Genomic DNA, 27,142 nt, shown 5'->3' with positions numbered 1-27,142 from the left:
TAGTCTTTCTATGATATGTCTTGGTGTCTTTCAGATTGTAACTCATCTTCCTGATACAAACTTGCAAAGTAAACTGAAATTTCACTTTGTTTTAAAATGTTATTTCTTTGAGAAACAATTTTTTTCTAAATGGATATTATAAAGCAACTCAAATATTATGAATTACTAAGATATTTACTTAAAAAATATAAAAGTGTCACTGTCTGAAAAATCTTGTAACTGGGTGTGTAATCCAATTAAAAAAAAAAAAAATCTGCCCCAAAGTGAAAACAGCTCATGCCCCATCAAGTGGTGAACCTGAGTAGGTGCTTTCTAAGTTGTGATGAAATGAATATAAGGCAATTGTCATTGCATAGTGGTGAACTTGAATAAAAACAAAGGAACTTGACATTGCCATCCAGTGGTCATAATGAGAAACTGCCATGAGTGTTCATGAAATTTGACAATTTAGGGCATAGAAGGGATTTGGAAGTCTTTATTCAGTCACTCATTTGATTTTAGTATTCGCCACAATTTGATTTCCAAAATATCATGAGCTTGATGATTTTAAGAGGCACCGAAGAAAAAATAAAAGCTTTATTTGAATAGCTATATATATATATATATATATATATATATATGACCTCTATTAGAATAGGTATGTACATTTACATATAATATATTTTACCCAAATATTTGTATATACAATATATAATTTAATTAATATGTGTATTAAGATTGTTAGTCATATAGCATAAAATTATTAACAATCTATATTTACTCAAATAAATTGAATCTGTTCCTAAATAATATCAAAAAAATCAGTTTGGTTTTATATATATATATATATATATATTATCATGTAAATATTAATTTATGGTGAAACTAAACTTAAACAAAATATTAATTTAAAGGACCATCTTAAGTCACAATAGTAGAGATTATATAATGGCATAGAAGCCTCAGGAAAGCAAGAACTCTTGTCTAATGAGGAAATCATACAGAATCTTTGATTTACTCTAATTATTATTATTTTATAGAAGAGAAAAAAATTTATTTTTTAAATTTTATGCATCATAATAATTTATATATAATAGAATTCATTTTTCTAATTATTAATAACTCCCCTCACCTGAAGGTAAGTCATTTATAGCTTTGTCACCGGGCACTTTGTCAGTTCACTGGCTCACAGAAGTAGAAGAAACAGAATCCCCAGAAATCACAATAGTGTCTGGCACATAAATATTTTCTCAATAAATACATGTTGCTTGAGTGAATTACTGAAGAATTAAACACTGGACTCTAAATTATTTATATAGAGAGAGAATTTCAAATAACTTATTCAAATCCACACAGATCTTAAGTGGAACCAATATATGTCTCCCCAGCTGAATTCCATTTAGTGTTTACTACATTCCAATAATGTGCCAAGCACTGAGTCTGGGGCAGAAAATGTAAATGACAGGTGACAATCACCATATAGTCACCTTTCCAATAGGAAGATGCTGCCTTTTTTCTTTCCTTTATGTACAGTGTACATTTATAATCTTGCTTATTAGCAGAGAAAGTACTACAACCTGTGGCAACCAGGTAAGGAGAAAAAGTAAAGACAGGAAAGGCTGACATGCAGATCTCTTACCTCCAAACTAGCATGCAATGAACAGACCAACAAAATGGGAGGATTGGAAATACGGAATCCACTGACCCCAGGGATTAACTGTAGCTCTGAAAAATTAATATCATGTCTTTATTGAAGAATATGCTTTCAAGAGGGTCAACAAGACAAGAAAGAAACAATAAAATATTAGGACTTAAATATTTTTATTACCCAGTGGGAATGCCTGAGATATTTAAGAGAAACTCAATGAAGTGAAAATACTGGCATATTTTCTTTTCACTGGAAATTCCCATCTCTCCTTTTCCTGCCTTCTGAGCAAACTACCAATCAATACAGCCCTTATACACAAAATGAATGTGGTGTATTAATCTGAGCGGAGTGGCGCATGCCTGTAATTCAAGTTAGTCAGAGGAGGCTGAGGCAGAAGCATACCAAGTTCAAGGGCAGCCTGGGTAACAGGGCAAGACCCCACCTCAAAAACAAACAAACCTAACAAATAAACAACAAAAATAACCTCTTCTGGGAAGTTTTTACTGACTCTGTCCTCTGCCTGTCTTCCACCTTCCAAGCCAATATTCCTGTTAAACTCATGCTTTGATTTTCTATCATGGAGCAAAATATCTTTCCTCCTCTTCTCTCTCCCCTCCTTCTCCTTTTGTTCAGTTCTTGGGATTGAAACCAGGGGCATTCTACCTCTGAGCCATATCTTGGCCTTTTTTATTTTTATATTTTTGGAGCAAGCTCTCTCGCTAAGTTTGCTCTGACTGGCATTGAAGTTGAGGTTCTCCTGCCTCAGCCTCCTAAGTAGCTAGGATTACAGGCGTGATTGAAAAAGAATATCAAGATATGAATGCTAGGTAATTGTAATGTCACCCAAAGGCAGAAAAATGAATAAAATAAACTGCAAAGGTTATTTTGAACTTCAGGATATTAGGTCAAGTAGCTTACTTAGGAAAAAGAGGAGAGCTAAGAGGAAAAAAATTTGCCTAAGTATGGCATATTGGAAATATTAATTGATAACAAATATTATTCCAGTTAGATTAAGTACAATAAATTGTAGCAAGCTAAATACAACGGGGCTAAGATGGCTAGGACAAAATTAAAGTAAAACTAAGCTTGACCAAGAAAATATTAAAAAAATAAAAGGTCTTTAAAAATTCTTCTAATCTGGGCCAAGTTTAACTGTGACCCCTAGGTCAAATCCAATCTACCACCTATTTTTTAAAAATAAAGTTTTATTAGAACATCGGCATTACTATGGTTTGATTCTGTAATGTACGCCAAAGGCTCATGTATTTAAGACTAGGATTCAGTTGATGATGCTTGTGGGAAGAGTGGGACTGAGTTGGAAGAGGTGGTCACCAGGGATATTTCTTTGAAGTTTATTTTGTTCCTAACCTCTGACACACTCTCTTTCTCTGCTTCTAGATCACCAGGGGTGAGCAGCTTTGCTCTACCTGCTATTTGACCATCATATCCTGCCTCACCATGGGCCCAAAATTCATGTAACCAGCCAACCATGGACCAAAAGCTCTGAAACACTGAGTCAAAATAAATCTTTTCTCCTTTAACTTGCTCTTCTCAGTTATTTTGTCACAAAATTGGAGAGTTGATGAATATAATCAAAATCATTTATCTATGCATATCTATGGTTGCTTTAGCTCCACAATGCAGAGCTGAATATTTTCTCAGAGACAAATATAACACAAAAAAACTTAAAATTTTTCCTATCATGTATTTTGTGATAGAAAATGTTTCTCCTTACTTAATCAAATTTCTTTATTTACTGATAAGAAAACCCATCTCAAAGAATTAAAGAATTTAAGTAACAGTCATAACAGAGCTAATCATTCAACAACCACATTAAAAAAAAATAAAAAGCTTTCATGATTTGATTAAAGTTGTCCTCTGGGATCCTTTGCATTCTAATTGTTGCAAATTCAAATATATACATAAGTTTGGAAGCACTCTGAAATATTTAGTTTACAATGAATCCTCAAAGCACTTACAATGCTTTCTGTATTGTATATGACTAAAAATAGGGTCACTTAGGAAACAAAATAGGGCACTCTTTGAGACAAATATACAGCACAGTTTTATTTTTATTCACTGGGGTTAACATCACTCTTTGGTACATGGCAAAAGCCATAAAAAAATATTTGGAAAAACAGGGTAAAAAATGATCATATTTAAAAGTACTGCTATATGCTACTTGGTTTACAGTTTTGAATTTGACTTACCCTTAAACAAGACCCTGAAATAGATATTATTCATATTAGGTATATGGAACAAAACAGCAAGGACACAAGATGAATACTGTGATTTGCAGCATCACAAAACTATTACACAGTAAAGACCCAAGACTCTCTGGGTCTGACCTTTAGTACCCAATTCCCTCTTGTTCCCACTGTCTGATGTTTTGGGCACTCCATATTGAGAGGATCTGATCAAGCCACATGGGCCATAAGTTAAATTTCATTTCCTTTTATCTCTCTACAAATGAATAGGCTCAAAATTATGCTAAAATCTATAAACACTCTTACATACTGAAAATGTCATTTCTTATTTTAAAAAATCTCAGTGACATTTTCAAAGTGCAGTTTCCATGGGGCATGTATATTATATATGATATACACATAGATGAAAATTAAAATGAAGTTAAAATAAAGTGACTTATGAAATAAAATTGAATATACTTACTGTTATCCATTTTAAATCTGGTGCTGAGTTCATGGCCAAACCATCCCACTAACCTAAAATATAAGGTACCCATTAGATGTTTTGGTCAACATAAATGGCTATTAATTTAGGAATTTGCCAGCATATTAAAATTGCTCATGTTTTAAGTTATGAAATATTTAAATAGATAAAAAAGGTAAATGATAGAAGGCAAGGTTGTCAAAAGTAAGGATAAATCAATTTAATTTTATACGGCAAATCATCTATTTAATGTAGTTTTTTCTTACTTAAAATAAATTAAAATGACTTGAAATGTTAAGGAGTATGTTAAATTCAAAATAAAGTTAAAATCACAATAAGGTAAAACATTAATATAATATTTTCACAAACTGTAAAGAGAAATGGTAGCTCCAAAGTACTATTTACTCATTGGTATTCTAAAACTGAAGTTCTAAAGAAATTGGTTACTTTCATATTGTTAATAAAAATGGTAAGGCCAGGCCTGGTAGTGCATGCCTATAATCCCAGAGGCTCCTGCAGCTGAGATAGGAGGACTGTGAATTGAAAGCCAGCCTCAATAATGGCAAGGTGCTAAGCAATTCAGTGAGTCCTTGTCTCTAAGTAAAATACAAAATAGGACTGGGGATGTGGCTCAGTGGTTGAGTCCCCCTGAGTTCAATTCCTGGTTCCAAATAAGAGGTTAATTAGCCAAACACAAAATACACAATATGTAGGAACATCAATACTTTGGTATTGCTAGATAGTATATAAAGAACAATTCATAACATTACATCTCAGAACAATTTCAGGAAATTGAAATAAATCAGTGAAAAAATTGAAAAATTTATTAAACAAGAAAAACTGAAACCAAATAATGAGTAAATTAAGAAAAGTCAAAACTGATTGTTCCAAATAACAAATAACAATTATGTTGATACATAGATCAAACTTCAGTTGTGGTGGGGGAGAGATGTCAGTTAATCAAGATAATACAAGAAATTGTAAGCATGAAGTATAAACATTTTATGGAGGGAAAAATCATAAAATAAGGAAAAGATGAATATCATAAAAATCATATTAATTTAATAAAACTAAATAAAATTAGTACTTTTAAAAGATGATATTAATATTCAACTTAAATCTAAAATGAGAGAAAATCAAAATCAACAGAGTATAATAGAAGCAGCAGATAAAATCACAAACATCTAAAACTCCTAAAATTAGGTGGTCTCACAGAAAAATTCTACTTACACTTTTCAGTTAATCCCAATGCTTTTTAAAAAATGTTTTTATTAGTTTTTGATGGACCTTTATTTATTTGCTTATATGTGGTGCTGAGAATCAAACCCAGTGCCTCACACATGCTAGGCAAGTGCTCTACCACTGAGCTACAACCCCAGCCCAATTCCAATGCTTTTTAAATTATTTCAGTGCACAGACAACAAAATACAAATCAAAACAGTGTTATAGAAAAAATTAGCATATTTGTGATACTCATATTAATGTTAATGTTAAACCATTTTAGAATTGCACGTATTTAAAAATATAAGCTAATTTTGAGAATATTAATATAAAATCTTATATAAAATATTAGCAATCAGATTTTAACAACACATTAAAATAATTATACATTATGAACAGTGGAGTTCATATCAGGCATACAAGAGTAGCTCTATACTAGCAAATTTATTATTATGCAATTTATTATATGTGTTAGAGAAAAATCATAGGGTTATCTCCACAGACCCTATAAAGACATTTACACCCTTTCAGAACAATTTTTAATTAAAAAATTAAAGAATATAATAATGGAAACTACCTATCTCAAACCTTAAAGTCAAACTTAGCCACAAAATACCAAAGGTACTTTTGTTAATAAGAAGAATTTACTTACAGATGCAAAAAATAGAAAGAGGAAGCAAATTATTACCATTTTCAAACTATGTAATTTTGTGCCTGCCATGAACAAAATGTTGCATTTTGGTATAAAATAAATATGAAAAATTGAATTTAAAGTCACTACCAAGAAATGTTTAAGACTTACATCTTAAACAAACAAAATCTTGAATAACATTCAACATTAAGAAAAAAGTTAAATATCTTTAAATTAATGTATACCTTTAATATAATCCAAGTAAAAATGAAAGTAGATTTTTGTTTATTGTTTTTTACTTATAACTATAGAGAAATGGATTCTAATATTATATAGAAAAAAACAAAAGATATAATAAGAATTCCATAAAACCATAAGAATAATGGTGCTAGTATATAGTAAACATTCTAATTGGAAACACTGTGGTGTTGTGTTAACAAATCCAATAATATGCAGTCCTTTGTACTAACAGCTCTAAAAGGAAACTAGGTATTGTTTCCATAGATCAATGAATAAGGAGAAAATAATGTCAAGCAACAGTCTATTTAAAAAATCATTTTCAATTTATATTGTCATGTATTAGCTAATCTTCTAGGTATAAAAACACCTAGATATAGTATTCAGCTTTAAGAAAGAATTAAATCTTGACATTTTCTGCAACGTGTATAGACCTGGAGAACATCATGCAAGTAAAATAAGCTGAATACAGTACCATATGATCTCACTCATTTGTGAAATATAAGAAACTGATTTCAAAGTGATTGAGAGTACAATGGTGGTTATTAGAGGCTGAGAGTACAGGGAAGGGAGAGATGAAAAAAATGTTAATCAATAGATACTCAGTTACTGTGAGGCAGGAGTAAAAAGTTCAGATGGGCTGTGTACTGTATACCTTAAAATGCTAAATAAAAGATGTTGGACATTCTATCCATAAAGAAGTAATATCTATTTCAGAAGATATATATGTTTAACCTGATTCATGATGTATAAATGAATCAGAACATCATGTAGTACCAGACTAATATGTACAATTTTTGCACTTTTCTTTATCAGTTAAAAAACAGAAATGAAAAAAATATCTTAAGATTTGCCTTATGACAGCACCCAAATATAGGCCAAAGATCTGAATATATCACTTATAGAAAAAAAATGACTCTTAAAATATAAAAGAAAAATTATCAAGCTACTAATGATAAGAATACAAGATAAAACTACAATAAGACAACATTGTTCATCTCTAAGATTGACAAAATTTCAGAAGTTTGATTAATATGCTCCATTGGTATGACTATGAGGAAAAGGAAAATTCCCGCATATTATTATGAGAGTATAATTGGATGCCTTCCTGTAGGGAACAAATGAATAAAGCCATAAAAGGATAAATACATAACAGTTAACCTGGAAAATTCATGTTTGGGAATTTACTCTGGAGAAATACTTACATAAGTATGAGGTGAATTATGTGTTCGTAGTCATTGCATCTTTTTAGTGATAATCCAGGATTGAAAGGAAACTACATTTTCTTCACTAGGAGGCTGATTTTATAAACCGTGGTAATTTTGTATAATAAATACTATGCAATTTTAGGTTAAAAGTGAATGAGTAAGAATTGTGCATACTGATAGGAAATAATTATAAGGCACAAAATCCAAAGAAAGGTGTAGAATAGAACATATTATATCATTTGTTCATACTGAATAATTGTTGCTTTATTTGCTTGTCTTTTTCTTCTTCAGCTACAATGTAAACTCAAGAGCTCAGAGACTTACTTCTTAGTACTTATTTGTAGGAAAGGGTAAGAGTGATGATGGGATGTGATATGACAAACAATTGACAGGTGAAACACAAATTAGGACAACTGAGCCAGCCTGGAGATGGACAGGGAGCAACCCTCCAGATCTTAGCCACTATCTGTACATGTTTTAGAAAAATAGGAAGGACGCTCTCTCCTCCTTTTGCTACATGGTCAGAGCAGCATTTTCAAGTTTACAGAGCTGAGAAAGGGCAAGCAATTTTGGTAGTTAAGTGATCTTCCCCAAACGGATGACTGCTGCCTAGCATGTGCAATGTCCTTGCTTTGAACATCAGCACCACAAAACAAACAAGCAAAAATGTACACTCCTTCCAAAGCAGACTTCTCCATGTAGTATAAATGGCAATTATGCCAACCATGAAAAATGTAGTCAGTATGTATTTAAGAAAAATTAATTGAAATACATTCAACAATTTTTAAAAATTGCTTTTAACTTCTTAAATTAAAGTCAAACTGTAAAAGCAGAATTATCCAGTTTTTTGTTGTTGTTGTTGTTGAATAGTTAGCAGCGAAGTCAGAACTTTCTCAAGTGTAATATAATATGAACAGAAGCTCATAAAATTCCTTGAACTTCCTCATTATGATAAAGGAGGAGAAAAATATTATGATAAAATTCTTCATATAAGATGTTGAAGATAATTACAATGGATATTAATTTTGAAAATAAGAATTAAAAGTCAGAAATAAAATGTATCTGAGTTTTTTCTGATAATGATTTATTTATTTATTCTTTCTGGTAATAATTTATAATATCCATGTTCACATAGAACATTATAAATTTATACTGTATACATAGAAGAAAGAGCTTTATAATCCTATTGAAATAACCAAATTGTTTTCTAGTTTACATATTTTTTAAAGAGAGAGAGAGAGAGAGAGAGAGAGAGAGAGAGAGAGAGAGAGAGAGAATTTTTTAATATTTTTTTTTTTTTAGTTTTCGGCGGACACAACATCTTTGTTTGTATGTGGTGCTGAGGATTGAACCCGGGCGGCAGGCATGCCAGGCGAGCGCACTACTGCTTGAGCCACATCCCCAGCCCTAGTTTACATATTAACACTGAAAGATGCTTCTATGAGAAAAAGAGAATTGAATTTTGGCTGTAGAGGAGATCTTGCCTCAGATGTGAAGAACTGTTCTTTCCTTCTAACTGAAATGATCTTGTAACTTTGTAAAGTTTAATATTAGAGCCACTAACTTAATACTTTACATATATGTCCATTTTCATTTTCAGTTTCAGGGCAAGCTTTATTTTCAATGTTAACTTGATAAATATTTCAACAGATGGAGCTTTGAGAAAAAAGCTATATTCTAGAATTAATTGTTGTTTAGATTGATAGGCAAATAACAGATTTTGAATGATCTGGAGAAAAAAATAAAGGATGTCAAAAGTATTTCAGATATGAAGAAATAGGCAATTTGGAAATTGAAAAATATGAATTTAGCATTATTCTAATTTTTCATATTTTTTAAAAATTTAATTTTTAAAAATTTATTAAAGAGAATTATTTCTTCTAGTCACATATCCCCCCCCCAAAAAAAATACAGGACTGCATACATAATGCTTTCTGTGGAAACAGAGCCAAAATTTATCTCTTGGCAATTTTTTTTTTCCTATTAATCTGAGGCAAAAATGGTAACTGAGACAAAGCAGGGAAAAAAACATAGCGACATGATTTTTTTTCCTTTTATGTTCAGTGGGATCAAAACAAAAATTGGAAGAGAGATTTCAATCTTCTCTTATTTAGTAAACTTTTTCTTTCATATTTGTGTGTTCACTGAAGAACTGGGTATTTGTCATTTCAGTTTGTGGAGTGATATTAAAAATTCAAGAGCATGAGTTATGATGGCTGCTGGTGTATCTAACAGAAACATCAAAGACCTGGTGTTCCAACACTGTATCACAGGAGGAAATAATAGCTTGTTTTTGAAAATACAAGATGACATGTTCATAACCGGAATATGAAAGAAACAAGGGATTGCACAAAGGGGGAGATGCATTACTCTTAGAGAAAAATCTCAGAAATGATTTCTCAACTAAGGCCAAGTCATCGTTTTTTAGGCTTTATTTACTAAAGCTGTGAAAGTACTTGAACTACATTTTAAACGTACAAATACAATATGATTATGTAGAAGGGAAGAATTTCAAAGTTGTTTACCTCATAATTTGATGTTGGTATTTCTCTTTTGTCCTGATTCACTAAAGAGATTATATTTTTCTTTCCAATGACAAGAGGAGACCCCGCGACCCTAGCCCAGCTCCACTGAAGATGTTAATTGTTTGTCGTCCATCTCCTTTCCTGACACTCACAGCACTTGGATCTATTACCCCAGGAAGGAAATTATAGAATCCCACAGAGCATTAAGGAATGGTCTGGCCAATTAGGTTATTGGTTCTCATGCCCATAAGAAATCCTCTTCCAAAGGCATGATTAAGCAATGTTCTTGAGCAGCTAACTAACAAAGGTTTTCTGGGAAATGGGCACAAGAGTTTTCATGTATTCTAGCTTAATCTTGGTATAATAACAACTTAAAATAGAAGTCATTTCCACAATTTTAGAGTTCAGAAAAATAAGGATTAAAGAAGTTGTGTGACTCCTCCAAAGGGACACAGCTAGCAAAACCCATGATGAGCAGGAACACTCACCCCAAGCTAGGAGCTGTGGTTGATACAATATTTTCAGAAGGAAGTTGAACAAAATCTCAAAGTCAGTATCTGAACAAGCAGGTTGAAGAGGAGATGCTCAATCCCTGGGAGCCGAGTAGAGGACAAGACATAAACGGCAGACTTCGATAAAGCAAAATGTAATAATGGTAAATTAGGGAGGGTTTTTTTTTTAGCAAGGGTAATATTTTTATGGTTTATGCTCTTAACTAAAACACCCTTCTTTCCTGAGGACTATTATATTTTTCTATATTTCTTTAATTACTTCTTTAGAACAGTTAATAGGATCCCTGGCTAGAAGCCAGCTACCCCTACCACAAGAATCTAAGGTCTGTTGGGTGGGAGTGTGGCTGGGGGTAGTGGGCAATTTAAACAGGCATTAACTCAGCCTAAGTGTGGTGGGCAGACTCCTAAGGAGCTCCCATCCCTGCCTCCTGGTGTTTGGGCCTCTGTGGAACAACTATCCTCCTGACTAAAAGCAGAACCTCGGACTCCACACCCACAAAACAGAGTAAAGGGGGACACTTTGAGCTAGAAAGAATGAAGAAAAAGGTAACGTAGTCAAAGCTAGATGTAGGATATTGAACTATACCTAAAGAAGGCAGAGTTGGTTGCTGACATATTCAACCAGGAGAGAAATATTAACTCAGCAGTTTAAAGTCCTGAAAGAAATGAACACAGAAACTCAGGAAGATAAGATGTTTTGGTTTCATGAATATGAATACTGAGTTATTTTATTTGAGTTTATTTTGGGGGTATTTGGGATTGAACTCAGGGACACTCAACCACTGAGCCATATCCCCAGCCTTATTTTGTGTTTCATTTAGAGACAGCGTCTCACTGAGTTGCTTAACGCCTCGCTGTTGCCAAGGCTGGCTTTGAACTCCAGATCTTTCTGCCTCAAGAGGGAAGTGAAGTAAGAGGAATAGAAAAAAAAATAATAGCTCTCTATAGAGATTATTTGTTTCAAAAATAATTCGCTATTTATAAGTAGTAAATAGGATCGTATCACTGCAAATCAGGATAATAATAGTTTTCTTTATAACAAGACTGAAATATTAATATCTTGATATGACAATGATGTCATTGAATTCAGCAGTCAGAGCAATTAAATATTTTTTTTTAAAAACCCTTCAATCATAGATGCGAATCCTTGCATTGTTTTCTGCCATGTAGTACTCAAAAAAGAAGGGGTAGAGGGATTTTCATACTCTATCTGCTATAAAGTTCTAGGATTATTGGTGGTCCACTGGTTTTTATAGGATGATTTTTCCTTCATTTGATTCTTTATTCTGATATATAATGTTAATAATTGCCTTGTTATTTTAATCACTGGTGGTATATAATTTTTAATCTTAATGAAATTCTAAATGTTATTTCTTCTGGAAAAATTTCAACTTCCTAAGATTAATTGCTGTACATTTTCACTTGATAAAAAGAAATTCAACTATTTAAACCATGTACTCTAACAAGAAGATGCCATTTTTTATCTTATTAAAATTTGCTTTTTTCCCCCCCAGAAACTCCTGTTGGATATGCAATTCTTGGCCTGTCTTCTTTGATGTGCAATATTTTCCAGGTTATTCAGCATATTTTCATGAAAAACATCAATGATATGATACTTTTAATTTAAGTGGTCATGATAATATATGGTAAACTAGCTGCAAGTTTTATAAAATATTATTAATTTAAATAAAATTAGGAAACAGAATTCTATTTAATAAAACCACATGTGAAGAGATCGAGTCTGGCCCCCAAATTATCTTCCTATGGAAGAGAGCCAACAGCCCGAACTTGGGTGATTGATGACTCCCCAAACATTTAATCAAGCTCTTATAAAACAGAAAAACAGGCTGCGGTTTTATTTCCCTGATTTAGCTTCTTTTAGTTGTTTAGTGATTTTAAGAGCAGAAAAACCAAAAATCAACGGAGCTTTCGTTCTAAGTCAGACACTACTCTAAGTAGTCGCTCCATCTTTAAAATACTCCTGTGAAGTAGATACTACTATTCTCCTCATTGTAAAGATGAGGAAGTGAGACTCCAGTGGCTTGATGAGTAGCCTAAGATTCCTCAGTTATTAATTGTGGAAGCCCAACTGTAGAGATTGACCCTAATCATCAGGATATTCACATAAAATGCAAAGTCATGTAGGGCAGACATTTTCAATGCCCTAGTAATTCCATGGAAACAACATCCCTGGAAAGCCTAAGTGCCGCACTTAGGATATTGAGGGGGGAGAAGGCCAGACGATTGACACAATCTAGATGGCAGAACTCCCACAATCTTTTTAGTATGAACAATGTGCCCTCCTAAAATAAAACCTGCTCTTTGGACCTTCTTTGTTCTTCCAGAATCTCTGTAGTCAGTTCTCTTTCTTCAAAATGGGTAAATCTAGATGTGTGATCTAGTGAACTTGAATAAGCATGGTCACCCCTAGGTTATACCTTCAAGCCTACTAAAGGAAATAAGGACTGTTTAAAATCTTTCAAAAAAAAAACAAACAACAACAAAAACCCAAAAAACCACACACACACACATAACTGTTTCAAGATACATTCACTCAAAAGGTACCACATTTAGAACCTAGGAAAACATTCAATTCGTTATGAGCCCACTACTTGGAATGTAGAGAAGGCAAAATCAGAACAAAATAGAAATGTAATCTAACTGAAACCTTAGCGTGGTTTTCACAACAACAGCAACAAAAACTCAATGTTATAACCTAACAATGTAGAATGAGAAAACAGTAAATTAGTTTTAAGTAGCTATTATCGTAACAAGCTTAAATCATTCCTAAAAATTGAAAATAAACAATAATAATTAAGATATAATCTCATTGAACTTGGAAAAGAAATTCAAATCTTTTTTTTACCAAAGATTGAAAAACAAGCAGGAATTTAATTTACTTCTAATGGGGATAATTAACAGAATTTTGGGAGAAGTGAGGTGCTGGAAGAAAGCCAGTAAATAAAATGTAAAGATCATGATATTCTTTGTGTTCTTTGAACATCATAAATTACATAAAAGGAGTTGCAAATAAATGTTAAATGAACAGTATGACTTGTTATAAAGGCATCTTTGAGGTATCACCAGATTCAGTTACAAAATGAAACAGCCAATCTTGATCTCCTCAACAAACCTTTAATGGCCCAACTTTCAGCATGAGTTTTAAATCTTTTGTGCATTGAATTAAATTATCTTTTAAACCCCTCACCTTTGCTCACCCCAAACCTCAAAAAAACTAAACAACATCCTAGTTTTTGTTACTTGTGTTAGAATAAACATCTAGTTCATCATTGGGGCAAAACTCAAAATGTGATAAAACCAGATATTGTTTAAGAACATATTCAAGCAAGGCTAATTTCATGATATCTCTTAACTTGACATTTTATGACCACACACTTAATATTTTCTGTGTTTAAGAATGTGAGCATGACCAGGAGTCTTTCTTTTTCTGATCTCTTCTCTGTCTCAAGATCACAATTTAAAAGTAAATAGAATAGTTTTACTACTTTCACAGCTTTTTAAATGTGTTGAATCAGACAAATTATTATAGCACTACAAAATCATGGAACATGTGGGGTACAGCATAATTGTTTAACCTTAATATAAACAAAATCTGTATAAGCATTTAAAGATAAGTTAGAATGTCTGTCATTCTAGCATTTTCGATAGCTAACCTCAAATCTTCATGTTTCATGGAGTCAAAAGTTCAAAAAAGGTTGTTTTTCTTCAGATAATAATCATAAATTTACTAATTCAAATATTTTTTAAAAATATTCTTCTTCTTCTTATTTTTTAATCCAGGGATGCTTTATCACTGAGCCACATCCCCAACCCATTTGTTTTGTTTTGTTTTATTTTTGAGACAGGGTCTCACTAAGTTGCTGAGGGTGGCCTTGAACTTGCAATCCTCCTGTCTCAGCCTCCTAGTCCTTAGGATCACAGGTGTTCATCACTGAGTCCAGGTTCATTCTTAATTTTCATCATAAAAACATTGGCAGGTTTATTTTAAAAATATCTACATGCAAAGAGATACCTGCACTCCCATGTTTATTATAATGCTATTCACAGTAGCTCAGGTATGGAATTGGCTGAAATGGCCCATGAGAAAGAAGTGTCCATGAATAAAGAAAATATACACAATGAGATATTATTTGACCATAAAAAATGAAATTTTCTCATTTGTGGTAACATAGATGAAACAGGAGGACATATGTAAAATGGAATAAGCCAAGGCATAGAAACACAAATATAGCATGATCTCATACATGTGTAGATGTTAGAAAAGTTGAGCTCATAGAAGGGAGAATAGTATAGGCTCAGAAAAGTAAGGAATAAGGGGAATAATTGGGGTGTGTATGATGGGTACCCAACTAGTTAGATGGGAAGAAAAATTCTGGTGTTCTACAATACACAGTTTTACTGTATTCAATTAAAAATGCATTGTAGCCAGAAGAATAGGATCCTAATTTGAATAAGTTATACTTCATGGATGTATAATATTTCAAAATACATTCTACTGTCATGCATATCTTAAAAAGAGCAAAAGAAAGAAAAATGAAAAAGAAACAGAAAGGAATGCATTATAGCCAGCCAGAGTGGTACACCTGTAGTCCCAACACACAGAAGCTGAAGCAGGAAGATCACTTGAGTGCAGGAGTTCCAGACCAGTCTGGAAAGCATGGTAAGACACTGATTAAAAAAAAAAAATAATACAAGTATTGCATTCTTCAAAATAGTCAGAAAAGAAGATTTGGAATGCTTCACCACAAACAATAGGAGATTTTTAGCATTAAATATGCTAATAACACTAACTTCATCTTAACACATTGCATACATGAATCAATCACAGTGCATCACTTCAATATGTATAATTATTATGCAGCAAAATAACAAAGCACAATCACATTAGTAAAAAACAGAAATATATAAAAAGTACCTTTCTGTACATGAGTAAAGCAAAAAGCTGAGTATATCAGAGTTTAGGATAAAGTTTTCTGAACACACTTTAGAAAAGTAAAGGGAGAATGGAGAGAGTCATCACAGCCACAGATATGGCCAGTGGCTCACAGATTCCAGCCATGTTGGTTTTAATCTCAGTTACCACAACCACTAGTTTACCTTAACCTGATGCTTCACTTTTAACACCTGAGAATCACAAAGTTTAAAAGTTAAAAAAGATCCTTTCAGAAATGATCTATTTTTTTTTCCATAAGCAAAGAAAGACTGGAAGATGAAGAGTGCTGAATTTGTAATCTTTTTTTTTTTCCATACAAAGAGTGGCTCCCCTTTGTCCTTAAGATAAAATTAAAATTCCCTTCTTGGAACATAAGAACCTTAAAGTTCTGCCCTTTCTTAAGATGCATGTGAAACCACCCTGTCTCAGGCCTCCACTATTCCCTGTTCCCCTTGAGCCTCACTGAGTTAGCAGTATGTCTCCAGTCAGCATAAATGCCATGTTGGCAAAATTAACCACATTTTCTCTTGCCTTGTAATGCACACACTGAATGGTAAGTTCCAGAATGAGAGGGTTCATTTGTTTTCAAAGATTTCTTGCCTACTGTTCTGCACATAGTAGATGCTTAAGAAAAACATTTCAGAGTTAATAAGTATCTGATATAGGACTAATGACTTTGTATTCTTTTGCACAAACATCAAATTTATTTTTATTCTCCCATTCTTGTTCCTCTATCCAAATTTTTCTCCATGTCCTTTTCATTCAATTTCCTAATAACTGTCAACTGTAACACTTTCTCCATCCCATATGCCATTACTGCATTTTAGATGTGAGCATTTCCCTTTTGTATTATTGCAAAGACCCATCAGTTAACTGACATTCCTATTCCTATTCTTTTTTTCCATTTTAATATTTTATTTACTTTTAAAAAATCATGGTAAGAACATGTAACCCTATCCTCCTGACAAATGTTAAGTGTACAACACTGTGTAAAACTACAGGCACAATATTGTACAGCTCTCCAGAATGTAATCGTCTTACATAAATAAAACTTCATCATGTTTCTATTTTTGAACTCTGCAAAGACTGCTATATATCTCAGAATAGATTCAGAGTCCTACCACTTCTCTTCACCTCCTCTGCTACCCCTCTGCTTTGAACTCATCTCTAGCCTGTTTTCCACAATAATGCTTTGGCTGGTCTTCCAAAGTCCACTCCTAACCCTCATCCCCTGGTGTAATCATTTTAAAAGTTTTTATGTCAGGGTCACTCTTCTGTCAACATAGGCAATGGATCCACTTCTCTGTATTTCCAACCAAGGGCTTGCATCATTTGCCTGTTTTTATCTCTTGTCCATCTGTCTCCTGCTCCTTCAATCTATTGCAGCTTGTGGATGTGCTTTTCTTCAAGCACCCAAGATGTACACTTATCTTAGAATCTTTGATAAAATGCTTCTTCTGCCTAAAATTCTTCCCACAGGTGAATGCTTCACCCTCTTTTTCTTTTCTTCACTTTTTTTATCTGATTCTTACTTTCTCAATATGATCATTCATGAATGCCTTTTTTAATATTGCACATTGATAAGCATGCCACGTAGTATGTTCTGATACCTCCTTTCCCTCTTATACTTTTAAAAATCATCTATAAGTCTTACTGATTTTTCAGACATCATGTTAGTGACTCTATTTTGTGGGGTTTTTTGTTGTTGTTGTTTTTTTGGTATATTCCAAATGCCTTTAAAAAAATTCCTGGAGTGTTATAGTAGATGCTCAATAAATATCTGTTTAATGAGTGTAAATGTTGCACAGGGGCATTATGAAGCTGTGATTTCAAGAAATAAAACTCAGAATTCTTAGGCATCATATGGTGAAAATATCAACTACTTTCATGAACAACATTTTAGACTTATTTGCTCTTTCTTTTTGGTTGATCCAAATTCTGTTTTCTATTATTAGCCAAAGTGATCGATAATCAATCCAATTTGTATAATCAAATGTACACAAATGTGGGTTTGAGTATAATGGAAGTCTGCTTCTGGCAAGCATTCAATATGGTAGGGTTTGGGCTCGGTTGCATAGCTACATAAATTCCCTGGTAAAGTTCTTCAGCCATGACCTCATGGCAGGGCATTAATGTTGTTAGTCTACCTTTTGAAGTGAGTAGAAAGGTTTGGAAAACAGAGACACACTTGCTACAGTTCAGTAGATATTGGAGTTTAGAAATAACAGCAGTTCAAACACATATAAAGAAGGTAATGCTAGTCCATATGAATAAGGACCAGAGGGCATTAGGTTAGAACTAAAACAAGATGGAAAATCACAATAGAAAAATCTGAGAACAAGAGCAAGAAGAATTTAAAGCTAGGAAGTTGTAAATTAGCACCTTGGTGAGGAAAGTAAAAGCATGGCTAGGTGATAAATACAGATTCAAAGGTCCTAAGGAAAACAAACAAACAAAAAATCTTTTAAACTGACAAAATAAGTTAGTTCAACCGATATGTTGTATACTCATCCCTAGATACCAGTAGCCAGTTATAGGCATATCTGATATAAGGCTTGACATTGCATGACAGGAAGTAGGTGGAATCACCTCACTCCTTGCAGAGAGAAGATCTCTATCAATTTCTATTTTCTAAAAAATATTATTGTCTTCTTCTCATGCTCTTCTTCCCTACTCTGTTCTGAGTTACTCTCCTTATATCAAAGAAGACATTTGGCATTTGTTTTTTAGGGATTGGCTAGCTTCACTTAGCATAATCTGCTCTAATGCCATCCATTTCCCTCCAAATTCTATGATTTTGTCATTTTTTAATGCAGAGTAATACTCCATTGTGTATAAATGCCACATTTTTTTATCCATTCGTCTATTGAAGGGCATCTAGGTTGCTTCCACAGTCTTGCTATTGTGAATTGTGCTGCTATGAACATCGATGTAGCAGTGTCCCTGTAGCATGCTCTTTTTAGGTCTTTAGGAAATAGACCCAGAAGGGGAATAGCTGGGTCAAATGGTGGTTCCATACCCAGCTTTCCAAGAAATCTCCATACTGCTTTCCAAATTGGCTGCACCAATTTGTAGTCCCACCAACAATGTACAAGTGTACCCTTTTCCCCACATCCTCGCCAGCACTTGTTGTTGTTTGACTTCATAATGGCTGCCAATCTTACTGGAGTGAGATGGTATCTTAGGGTGGTTTTGATTTGCATTTCTCTGACTGCTAGAGATGGTGAACATTTTTTCATGTACTTGTTGATTGATTGTATGTCCTCCTCTGAGAAGTGTCTGTTCAGGTCCTTGGCCCATTTGTTGATTGGGTTATTTGTTATCTTATTGTCTAATTTTTTGAGTTCTTTATATACTCTGGATATTAGGGCTCTATCTGAAGTGTGAGGAGTAAAGATTTGTTCCCATGATGTAGGCTCCCTATTTACCTCTCTAATTGTTTTTTTTTTTTTTTTTTTGCTGAGGAAAAACTTTTTAGTTTAAGTAAGTCCCATTTGTTGAGTCTAGATATTAATTCTTGTGCTATGGGTGTCCTATTGAGGAATTTGGAGCCTGACCCCACAGTATGTAGGTCGTAGCCAACTTTTTCTTCTCTCAGATGCCATGTCTCTGATTTGATATTAAGCTCCTTGATCCATTTTGAGTTAACTTTTGTGCATGGCGAGAGAAAGGGATTTAGTTTCATTTTGTTGCATATGGATTTCCAGTTTTCCCAGCACCATTTGTTGAAGATGCTATCCTTTCTCCATTGCATGCTTTTAGCCCCTTTATCAAATATAAGAAAGTTGTAGTTTTGTGGGTTGGTTTCTGTGTCCTCTATTCTGTACCATTGGTCCACCTGCCTGTTTTGATACCAGTACCATGCTGTTTTTGTTACTATTGCTCTGAAGTATAGTTTGAAGTCTGATATCGCTATACCACCTGATTCACACTTCCTGCTTAGCATTGTTTTTTTCTATTCTGGGTCTTTTATTTTTCCATATGAATTTCATGATGAGAAGAAGACTAACATTAAACAGGGATGAGAGGTGGGAGGGAAAGGGAGAGAGAAGGGAAATTGCATGGAAATGGAAGGAGACCCTCAGGGTTATACAAAATTACATACAAGAGGAAGTGAGGGGAAAGGGAAAAATATTACAAGGGGGAGAAATGAATTACAGTAGAGGGGGTAGAGAGAGAAGATGGGAGGGGAGGGGAGGGGAGGGGGGATAGTAGAGGATAGAAAAGGCAACAGAATACAACAGACATGAGTATGACAACATGTAAATCAATAGAAGTGTAACTGATGTGATTCTGCAATCTGTATACGGGGTAAAAATGGGAGTTCATAACCCACTTAAATCAAAGTGTGAAATATGATATATCAAGAACTATGTAATGTTTTGAACAACCAATAAAAAAAGAAAAAAATAAAATAAAAAAATATATTGTCTATTCACAATTGCTGGGCTCTGTTCTAAGCTGTGTGATTTAACACTACTCTAGAAAGTAGTTTGAAGAAAGTTTACTAAGTTCAATTTGTTTTCTTTTTCTCATTTGCTCACCCACTTGTAAATACATGGGGGGCTCATACTCAATTGTCTTCTTAAATCCCACTCTGCAGAAAAGCCATTCAAATATGTCCAGTGAGCTAACAGTATGACAAGCATACTCATAAAAATGCACTTCCTAAAATAAAAAATTTCTGATAATGAAAATTGTTTTCTGAAGTCTTGGGATAATATGTTGTTCTTATAAGAACCAAATTAATATTTTTTGGTATAACTCCATTACTAATAAAAAAGCATTTGGCTGGGCACGGTGGCATAAGCCTGTAATCCCAGTTGCTTGGGAGGCTGAGGCAGGAGGATTGCAAGTTCAAAGCCAGCCTTAGTAACTTAATGATGTCCTAAGCAACTTAGTAAACCCTGTCTCAAAATAAAAAAGGTCTGGGGATGTAACTCAGTGGTTAAGTACCCCTGGGTAGTTCAATCTCTGGCACACACACACACACACACACACACACACACACACACAAAAGCCTTTGAAATTTTTCTGAATATACTTTTTGAATTGTCTTATCTTAAAATATTGGTTTATAATGCTTTGAAATAAATACAGATGTTCCAAGTACAAAAAGAGAAAGATGTCTCAGTCTCAGACTTTAGAAAGAACTATACGAAGCTAGGTTCAGTGGAGTACAGCTGTGATCCCCGCTATTCAGGAGGCTGAGGCAGGAGGATTGCAGGTTTGAACAGGCCTGGACAATTCAGTAAGACTCTGACTCAAAATAAAAAATAAATACATAAAAGAGCTGGGGGAACCCTTTGTGGTATAGTACCCCTGGATTCAATCCCAGTACCACCCCCTCCCCCCAAAAAAGGGACAATGTGATTTGAATTTTGTTCATCAATGCTGATTAAAATCTCATGAAGAATTTTAACTATGTAGCTAATTTTCATGTATATATTTGGTCTTCACAGAAGCATATGGAAATGCATATTTAATTTGTCAGAGTTTTGCAAGTCACACCCCCCTTCAGAATAATGTGCAAAGCAAAAATCTTCCATATGCTGGAAAATGGTTAGTCTATTATGCTGAGAGTAAAGAGGCATATATTTAACAAAATTCAAGAGAAAATTCTTGATCATTATGGATTGTTAAAGAAATATTAATGAAAATATCCCTGCATGCAAAAATTTAGAATTGAAGGTTTAAATTTATAATCAATTTTTCAATCATATTACCTAAAATAAAGTCTTACTAGGATCATAGTCCCTTATATTAAAAAAGTTCCACATACTTTTTTAGGCATATATTGCCATGGTCAATGTCAAATCTTCTGAGCCCTGACCAAAGCTGATGGGAATAGGAAATGATGTGGGAACAAACAGCATGCTACCTATACAGGAGCTGATCATAAAAGTGATGGATTAAAGGGTAATTCCTACCCAAATTATATTCTTTGGAGAGTAAAAGCAGGTGAACAAAGATAAAATGGATCCCATAGTTTAGATGTTTGTCCCGAGCAATATATTCCAAGTGTCCTGTGGTCTGTTAAGCTAACCCTTCCCAGTCTCCGATGTCTCAGGATCCCCACTGGTCTGTATGTGAAGAGTCCACATATAAGAGTCACCTACATACAAGGTACATGTGACATGACAACAAACCTCTAGCCTGGCTCCTTTGGCACTCATAAAGAACCAGATGAATACATGCACTTTGTAAATAAGAATGTATTAAAAATTAGCAAGTTAGTTAAAAAAAAAACCCTGTAGATTTCAAAGGTCACTTTCAGAACAAAACTTGAAGCAATTAAAACAAAAGCCGAAGCTCTTTGATAAATTTTACTTTTAATGTCTGAAAAGATCATTGACCCCCATATATCTTCGGAGACACCGGACTGCAATTTTAGAACAGAAAGTAAATTTTGAGGTTTCAAAGGATTTCAGTGTTCTTGAATTAATGATCATGTCATTATTATCTGAGAGTAGTGATTTGTGAACAGGAGTGGACTTAATGTATTTTTTAATACAGATAATTACTATTTTGGCTTAATTTAAGAACTAGGATTATTTAATCTCCTGGGTAGCAAAAACAAACAAAAAATAGACTATTTACTGAATTTATTTTAAACTGTGATCACACTTCCAAACAAATAAGTTATTTTTATGATCGAAGCCTAAACTCACCATACAGGAAAATTATTTGGATAATTCTACATAGTTGAAACTGTCAAGCCAAGAAAACAAGAAATCCTTTCCTAACTATTTTCATTAAACAGTTTCTGAATAAAAATAAGTTTAGGTTATGTGTTATGATGCCACAGATGAGTGTTCTTTAGGTAAGTTGCCCATTTCTGGACCCCTTGGAGGGACAATTTGAAGACCAAGACAGAGGATAGATGTAATGCATGAGTGTGGCTCTAGAAATACGTGAGAACTTAAAATCCTGATTTTACCATCATGTATAATTTCTAAAATATTGTAGAATAGGGATAAAGGGCAATTTTATGATAATGAGGCAAAATTTAAAATGTTAAGTCAATAACTCAGATTCCATAAAAATTCTAGTAAAGAGATAAAGAGGAAAAGATCACTTGACATATCCCTTTAAGAAATGCCATTTAAATAATTCTTTCTTCTTTTTATATCTTCTGAAATTTATGAAATTTATGAAGTGAATCTCTCTTATAGGCAACATTTTCAGCTTTCAAAGTAACAGAGAGTGAATTTATTCACTTAGTTAACACTGTGTTCTATTTTACAGAGGATTCATGTCTTTAGTTTCCTACCTCCTTGCTCAGGCTTTTCCCAAGAACCTCTGAATTAGTCATTTTGCCTCCACAGCTACTATGGAAAAGTTAGTCCGAGAATTCTCCAAGCCATTAATTAGAGGTTGCCTTAGGACACATATTCTAATTTTGTGTTTTCTGTCATTTATCTCACTCTTTGACTATTTAAATAATCTCTCTCCAAAAGGCCAGTAAGATTTAAAAATCATAAACAATAACCTCTTTTTAATTCCATCAAGAAAGTTTTACTTATTTAAAATTTTTTTTTAGTTATACATGGACACAATATCTTTATTTTGTTTATTTATTTTTATGTGGTGCTGAGGATCGAACCCAGTGCCTCACATGTGCGAGGCAAGCACTCTGCCACTGAGCCACAACCCCAGCCCAAAAGTTTTATTGTTTAAGAAAGATTTTTGCACAGAAGTATTTGTTGGTTATATTTGTTTATGCTTTCTTAATCAATTAAGGATTGTTTCCTTTACATGAACAATGACCAGCTTAGAAAAATATCTGTGTCAGAGTAAAATGTGAGCTTTATCTTATTAAATTTTTGAAATAGAAAATAGACACACACACATGCACACGTGCATACACATATGCACACATATTCATATGTATACAGACATACTGGAAGGTCTCATCATCTAAAGACAAATGGGAAAATGTCTCTTAATAAAATCAATTTTAAACCTAGTAAGGAAAAAAAATTGTCTCTGAGATGCATATTAAAATATAAAGTTAAAAATTATAAAAGATTTAAACTTATAATTTGACAAAATTTAGACTAAATTTATAATATGCTCATCTTAAAAAGACCGTATGGTAAATATAGGCTTCATTTTTTGGCATGTACTTTGACAAAATGATACTGTAGCAAATATAATCCACTTCATATTATGTTTAACTTTTCATCATGACCTTTAAGGTAATAGTTTTTTTTAGTTATTCACCATTTTGTTTATACTATTAATATTCAAGTCATATGCTTTTGAAGTACCTTATCAAATCTCTTTTACTTAATCTGCTAAGGACTCCTTGATAAATTCTCATTTTGTGATTCAGCAATTTTCCAGCTTCACTTGCCTCATGAAATCCCAGGTCTCTTTAAGAATCTCACTTTAAAATCTATGATTATTATGTTTCATTATATTATCTTATATGTATAGTATTCTGTGATCAGGAAGATATTATTTAAAATAATTCATAGGGATGAATGCTCGGTGGTAGAGGGCTTGCCTATTGTTCCTGAAGACTTGGGTTTGATCTTCAGCACTTCAAAAAGCAAAAACCCAAAAGAAAAAAAAAAAAAAAGAGGTGCTCAGGTAATGACTAATTTTATAAATGGGTAGTTCATTAGCAAATATTTTTTCTTTTAAGACAATCTTTGCTTTCCTTCATTGCCTGTATCTTTGGAGACAGGGATAATGTCTGGATAATGAGAAATTCTTACAAGTTGCAATCAGATGCAAAAGGGCTAAAAACTGGGCAAGGGGCAAATCTGGAAATGTAGATTAGTGTCTTCTACAAATATGTACAGCTTAAATCATGACCATCATGACTGCGGATGAGACGCTACTAGGCAAGAAGAGCAAGAGTTGAGACTATGAGAGAGTTAATAAAAAAGTGAAAGAGAAATCTTACAAAATACAGGAAAATACTTACCATTGGAGCAGAAGCAAAAGACAATATTATCCCAGATGCTTAGAGGAGTAGAGAATAAATGTTAAAGTTAGAGGGGCTGGTCAATTACAAGTGGTAGCTGAGAAATTGTCCATGTTAATACTGAACTCCTCATTCCTCATTCCAGAAGAGCCTACATAGAACAGAGGCCTCAGGAACTCTCATCATATCAGCTGGGATTCTGAAAAAAATGCTGATATGTTGATGGTATTGATCTATCCCACCTGAGAGCACTGGAAGCCTTTCGAATTCCCACCTCTTGCCAATTCCACCTGTCTGCAATGGTTCTCTGTCTTTACACAGGGAGAACTTGTGTAAGTACTAGATTGGAACTGGATAAGTAGCAAGTCTGAAAGAACCACCAAGAAAGTAAACCAAGGTGTAGATCGCAAGTAAGTTTGGGGCAATGGTGGCCTTAACACGTATGTGGAGTTGAAATATATCTGGTTAGCATTCCCTAAAACAAATGACTATAAGTTATCTCCCCAAAGAACATTAATTATACAGTTGGGCCAAGAATACTGTAAATTCATGATTTTTAAATCATTTGGCTGAAGATTCTTGATGTGAATTTTTATTCTTTCTTGAACTTTCTGAGATTTCCTTGCTGGCCATATTTTGTAGTTGCCAAATGATAACAAGTACATGCATTTTTAAATAACAAAATTTGCCTTAGTCATACACTGAAGTCAGCTAGCATCTTTAGCTTGTTCTTTTAAACCTGTTAATTACCTGTTAATTACAAAATCAAGCCGTTTATAAAACCTTAAAAATGTCATCTGTAAACTTTTCAAATACTTCTCACTGATTATGGAAAAGTGTTGGCCTGAATTAAAATTAGAGCATTTTCATGAAACTTATCAGTAGGCCTTACTCTTGGCCACTCAAAAAAAGTTCAAAACCTATCCCAGGGTAAATGAATATTTCAAAAGATCTCATATACTGGGGACATTTGGAGGTTTATTATGCTAGAGTGAAAGTAAGTTTGCCTGTACACATGATTTCACTGAATAATAATAATAATAATAATAATAATAATAATAATAATAATAAAGCAGTTCATATGATCCACTCTTATTTTCATAGTAGAGACTTTCAAAAAAGCAGGTATAGTATTGAAAGGCAAACTATGGGATCTTATAAAAGAATAATCTATGAGATTCAGATATTTTTGAGTCCCCTAGATTAAAAGTGCAAATATTGATCTGAAAAATATAGAATAGAAAAGGTCAATATTGATAATTCAACAAATTATTTACATTTTAGTTATATATTCTTGAATGTTAAAATCATACAATTAAAAGTATTTCTCTCTATATCTTGAGGAAATAATTAACTTTGTCAACTACACTGAATACTGACCTGAGGGGGAAACTCCTAGCAACTCATTTATTTACAATACTCATTTATTATAATTCTTAACTACAAACTAGGTTTAGGATATGCCATTTCAACATTAAAATGTGATGATGAATTAGGAAAAGGTTAAATTCTAGTTGAGAATAACAGTTTGAGTTATGATACTTAATGCAGTGGATTGACTCTGTCTTCTAATTTACTCTTTCTCTTTATGGGCAAAGGGCTCAGTTTTGAACAATGGCCAATATGCCTGTTTATAAAAAAATGAAAGTGAAATTTCTTATACAGATGTAATCTCTCAGATGCTAATGGAAACATTATATCAATGTCAATTTCAGAATCACATACCAATTTTAAACTCTCCAATTCACTGTTACTTTGCTGGAATCCACTCTGCACCTGGGGGCTGCCCATTCCCTTAATACTTTTCTTATCTCAGCCTTGATGAGGACCTAAGACTGCTGTTTAAGCACACACAAGGAATTCCCCCTTCCGTGACTCCCACCTTCATCCTACTCTTCCTCTTTCTTCAAGGCTTTAAATATGAAATTCTTGTACTATTAAACACATAGTCAATCATTTAAACACTCTCTCTCTCTCTTTTCTCTCTCTCTCTCTCTCTCTCTCTCTCTCTCTCTCTTTCTCTCTCTCTCTCACACACACACACACACACACACACTTTAAAGTACTTGTTAAAGGGTGAATGACTAAAACAAGAAACGTTATTTGGATACCATTTCGTTGAAATAATATATTTAGCCACTAGATGTCACCCTTCTTTAAGCAACAAAGATGACTTCACAAAGTGTAATATATATATGAGCAGTTACATTCATTCTGGTATACTCGATGTTCTCCATATGGTTCTCAGCTATCATACTGAATATTTTAACAACACAAACTCTCCATAGTCTCTCTAATGTTCTAAGAAAATTGAAAAAAATTACAAGTAGTGGAAGATTTGTTAAACATATTTAATTAGCTGATCCTCAAAACCTAACAGCTAAAATATAATTATTAACTGGCAAGAGTTAGTCCTCATACAGGAACTTTTGAAGTTTAAGTTGTATTTAATCTCTGCACTATACATATTTTCCACAAGAAATGTTTCTTCCCCTCATCTTTAAAATAAGTTTGCTTATTGAATATTATCCTAACATCTAAACAATGAGTCTTGCTCAATGTGATATTTTTGACTTTCAAGTCTTCCTGTTGCTTACTCTTACACTCTTGTGGAAGGTG

General features: G+C 33.3%; 1 protein-coding gene across 2 annotated transcripts in view; it reads right to left on the bottom strand.

Moving 5' to 3' along the window:
• Kynu (kynureninase) overlaps positions 1-27,142 on the bottom strand; it is a 169,308-nt gene that overhangs the window by 6,311 nt on the left and 135,855 nt on the right. For both annotated transcript variants that reach the window (XM_013358843.3, XM_040294268.2), the window contains exons 11-12: positions 4,298-4,350; positions 1,619-1,704 (exon numbers count right to left, since the gene is read on the bottom strand). In XM_013358843.3, the coding sequence (XP_013214297.1) occupies positions 1,619-1,704; positions 4,298-4,350 (139 nt within the window). The remainder of the gene's footprint in view (positions 1-1,618; positions 1,705-4,297; positions 4,351-27,142) is intronic.

Source organism: Ictidomys tridecemlineatus, chromosome 7 (genome assembly GCF_052094955.1).
Source record: "Ictidomys tridecemlineatus isolate mIctTri1 chromosome 7, mIctTri1.hap1, whole genome shotgun sequence".
Lineage (NCBI taxonomy): Eukaryota > Metazoa > Chordata > Mammalia > Rodentia > Sciuridae > Ictidomys > Ictidomys tridecemlineatus.
This window is presented reverse-complemented; position numbering and strand designations above follow the sequence as displayed.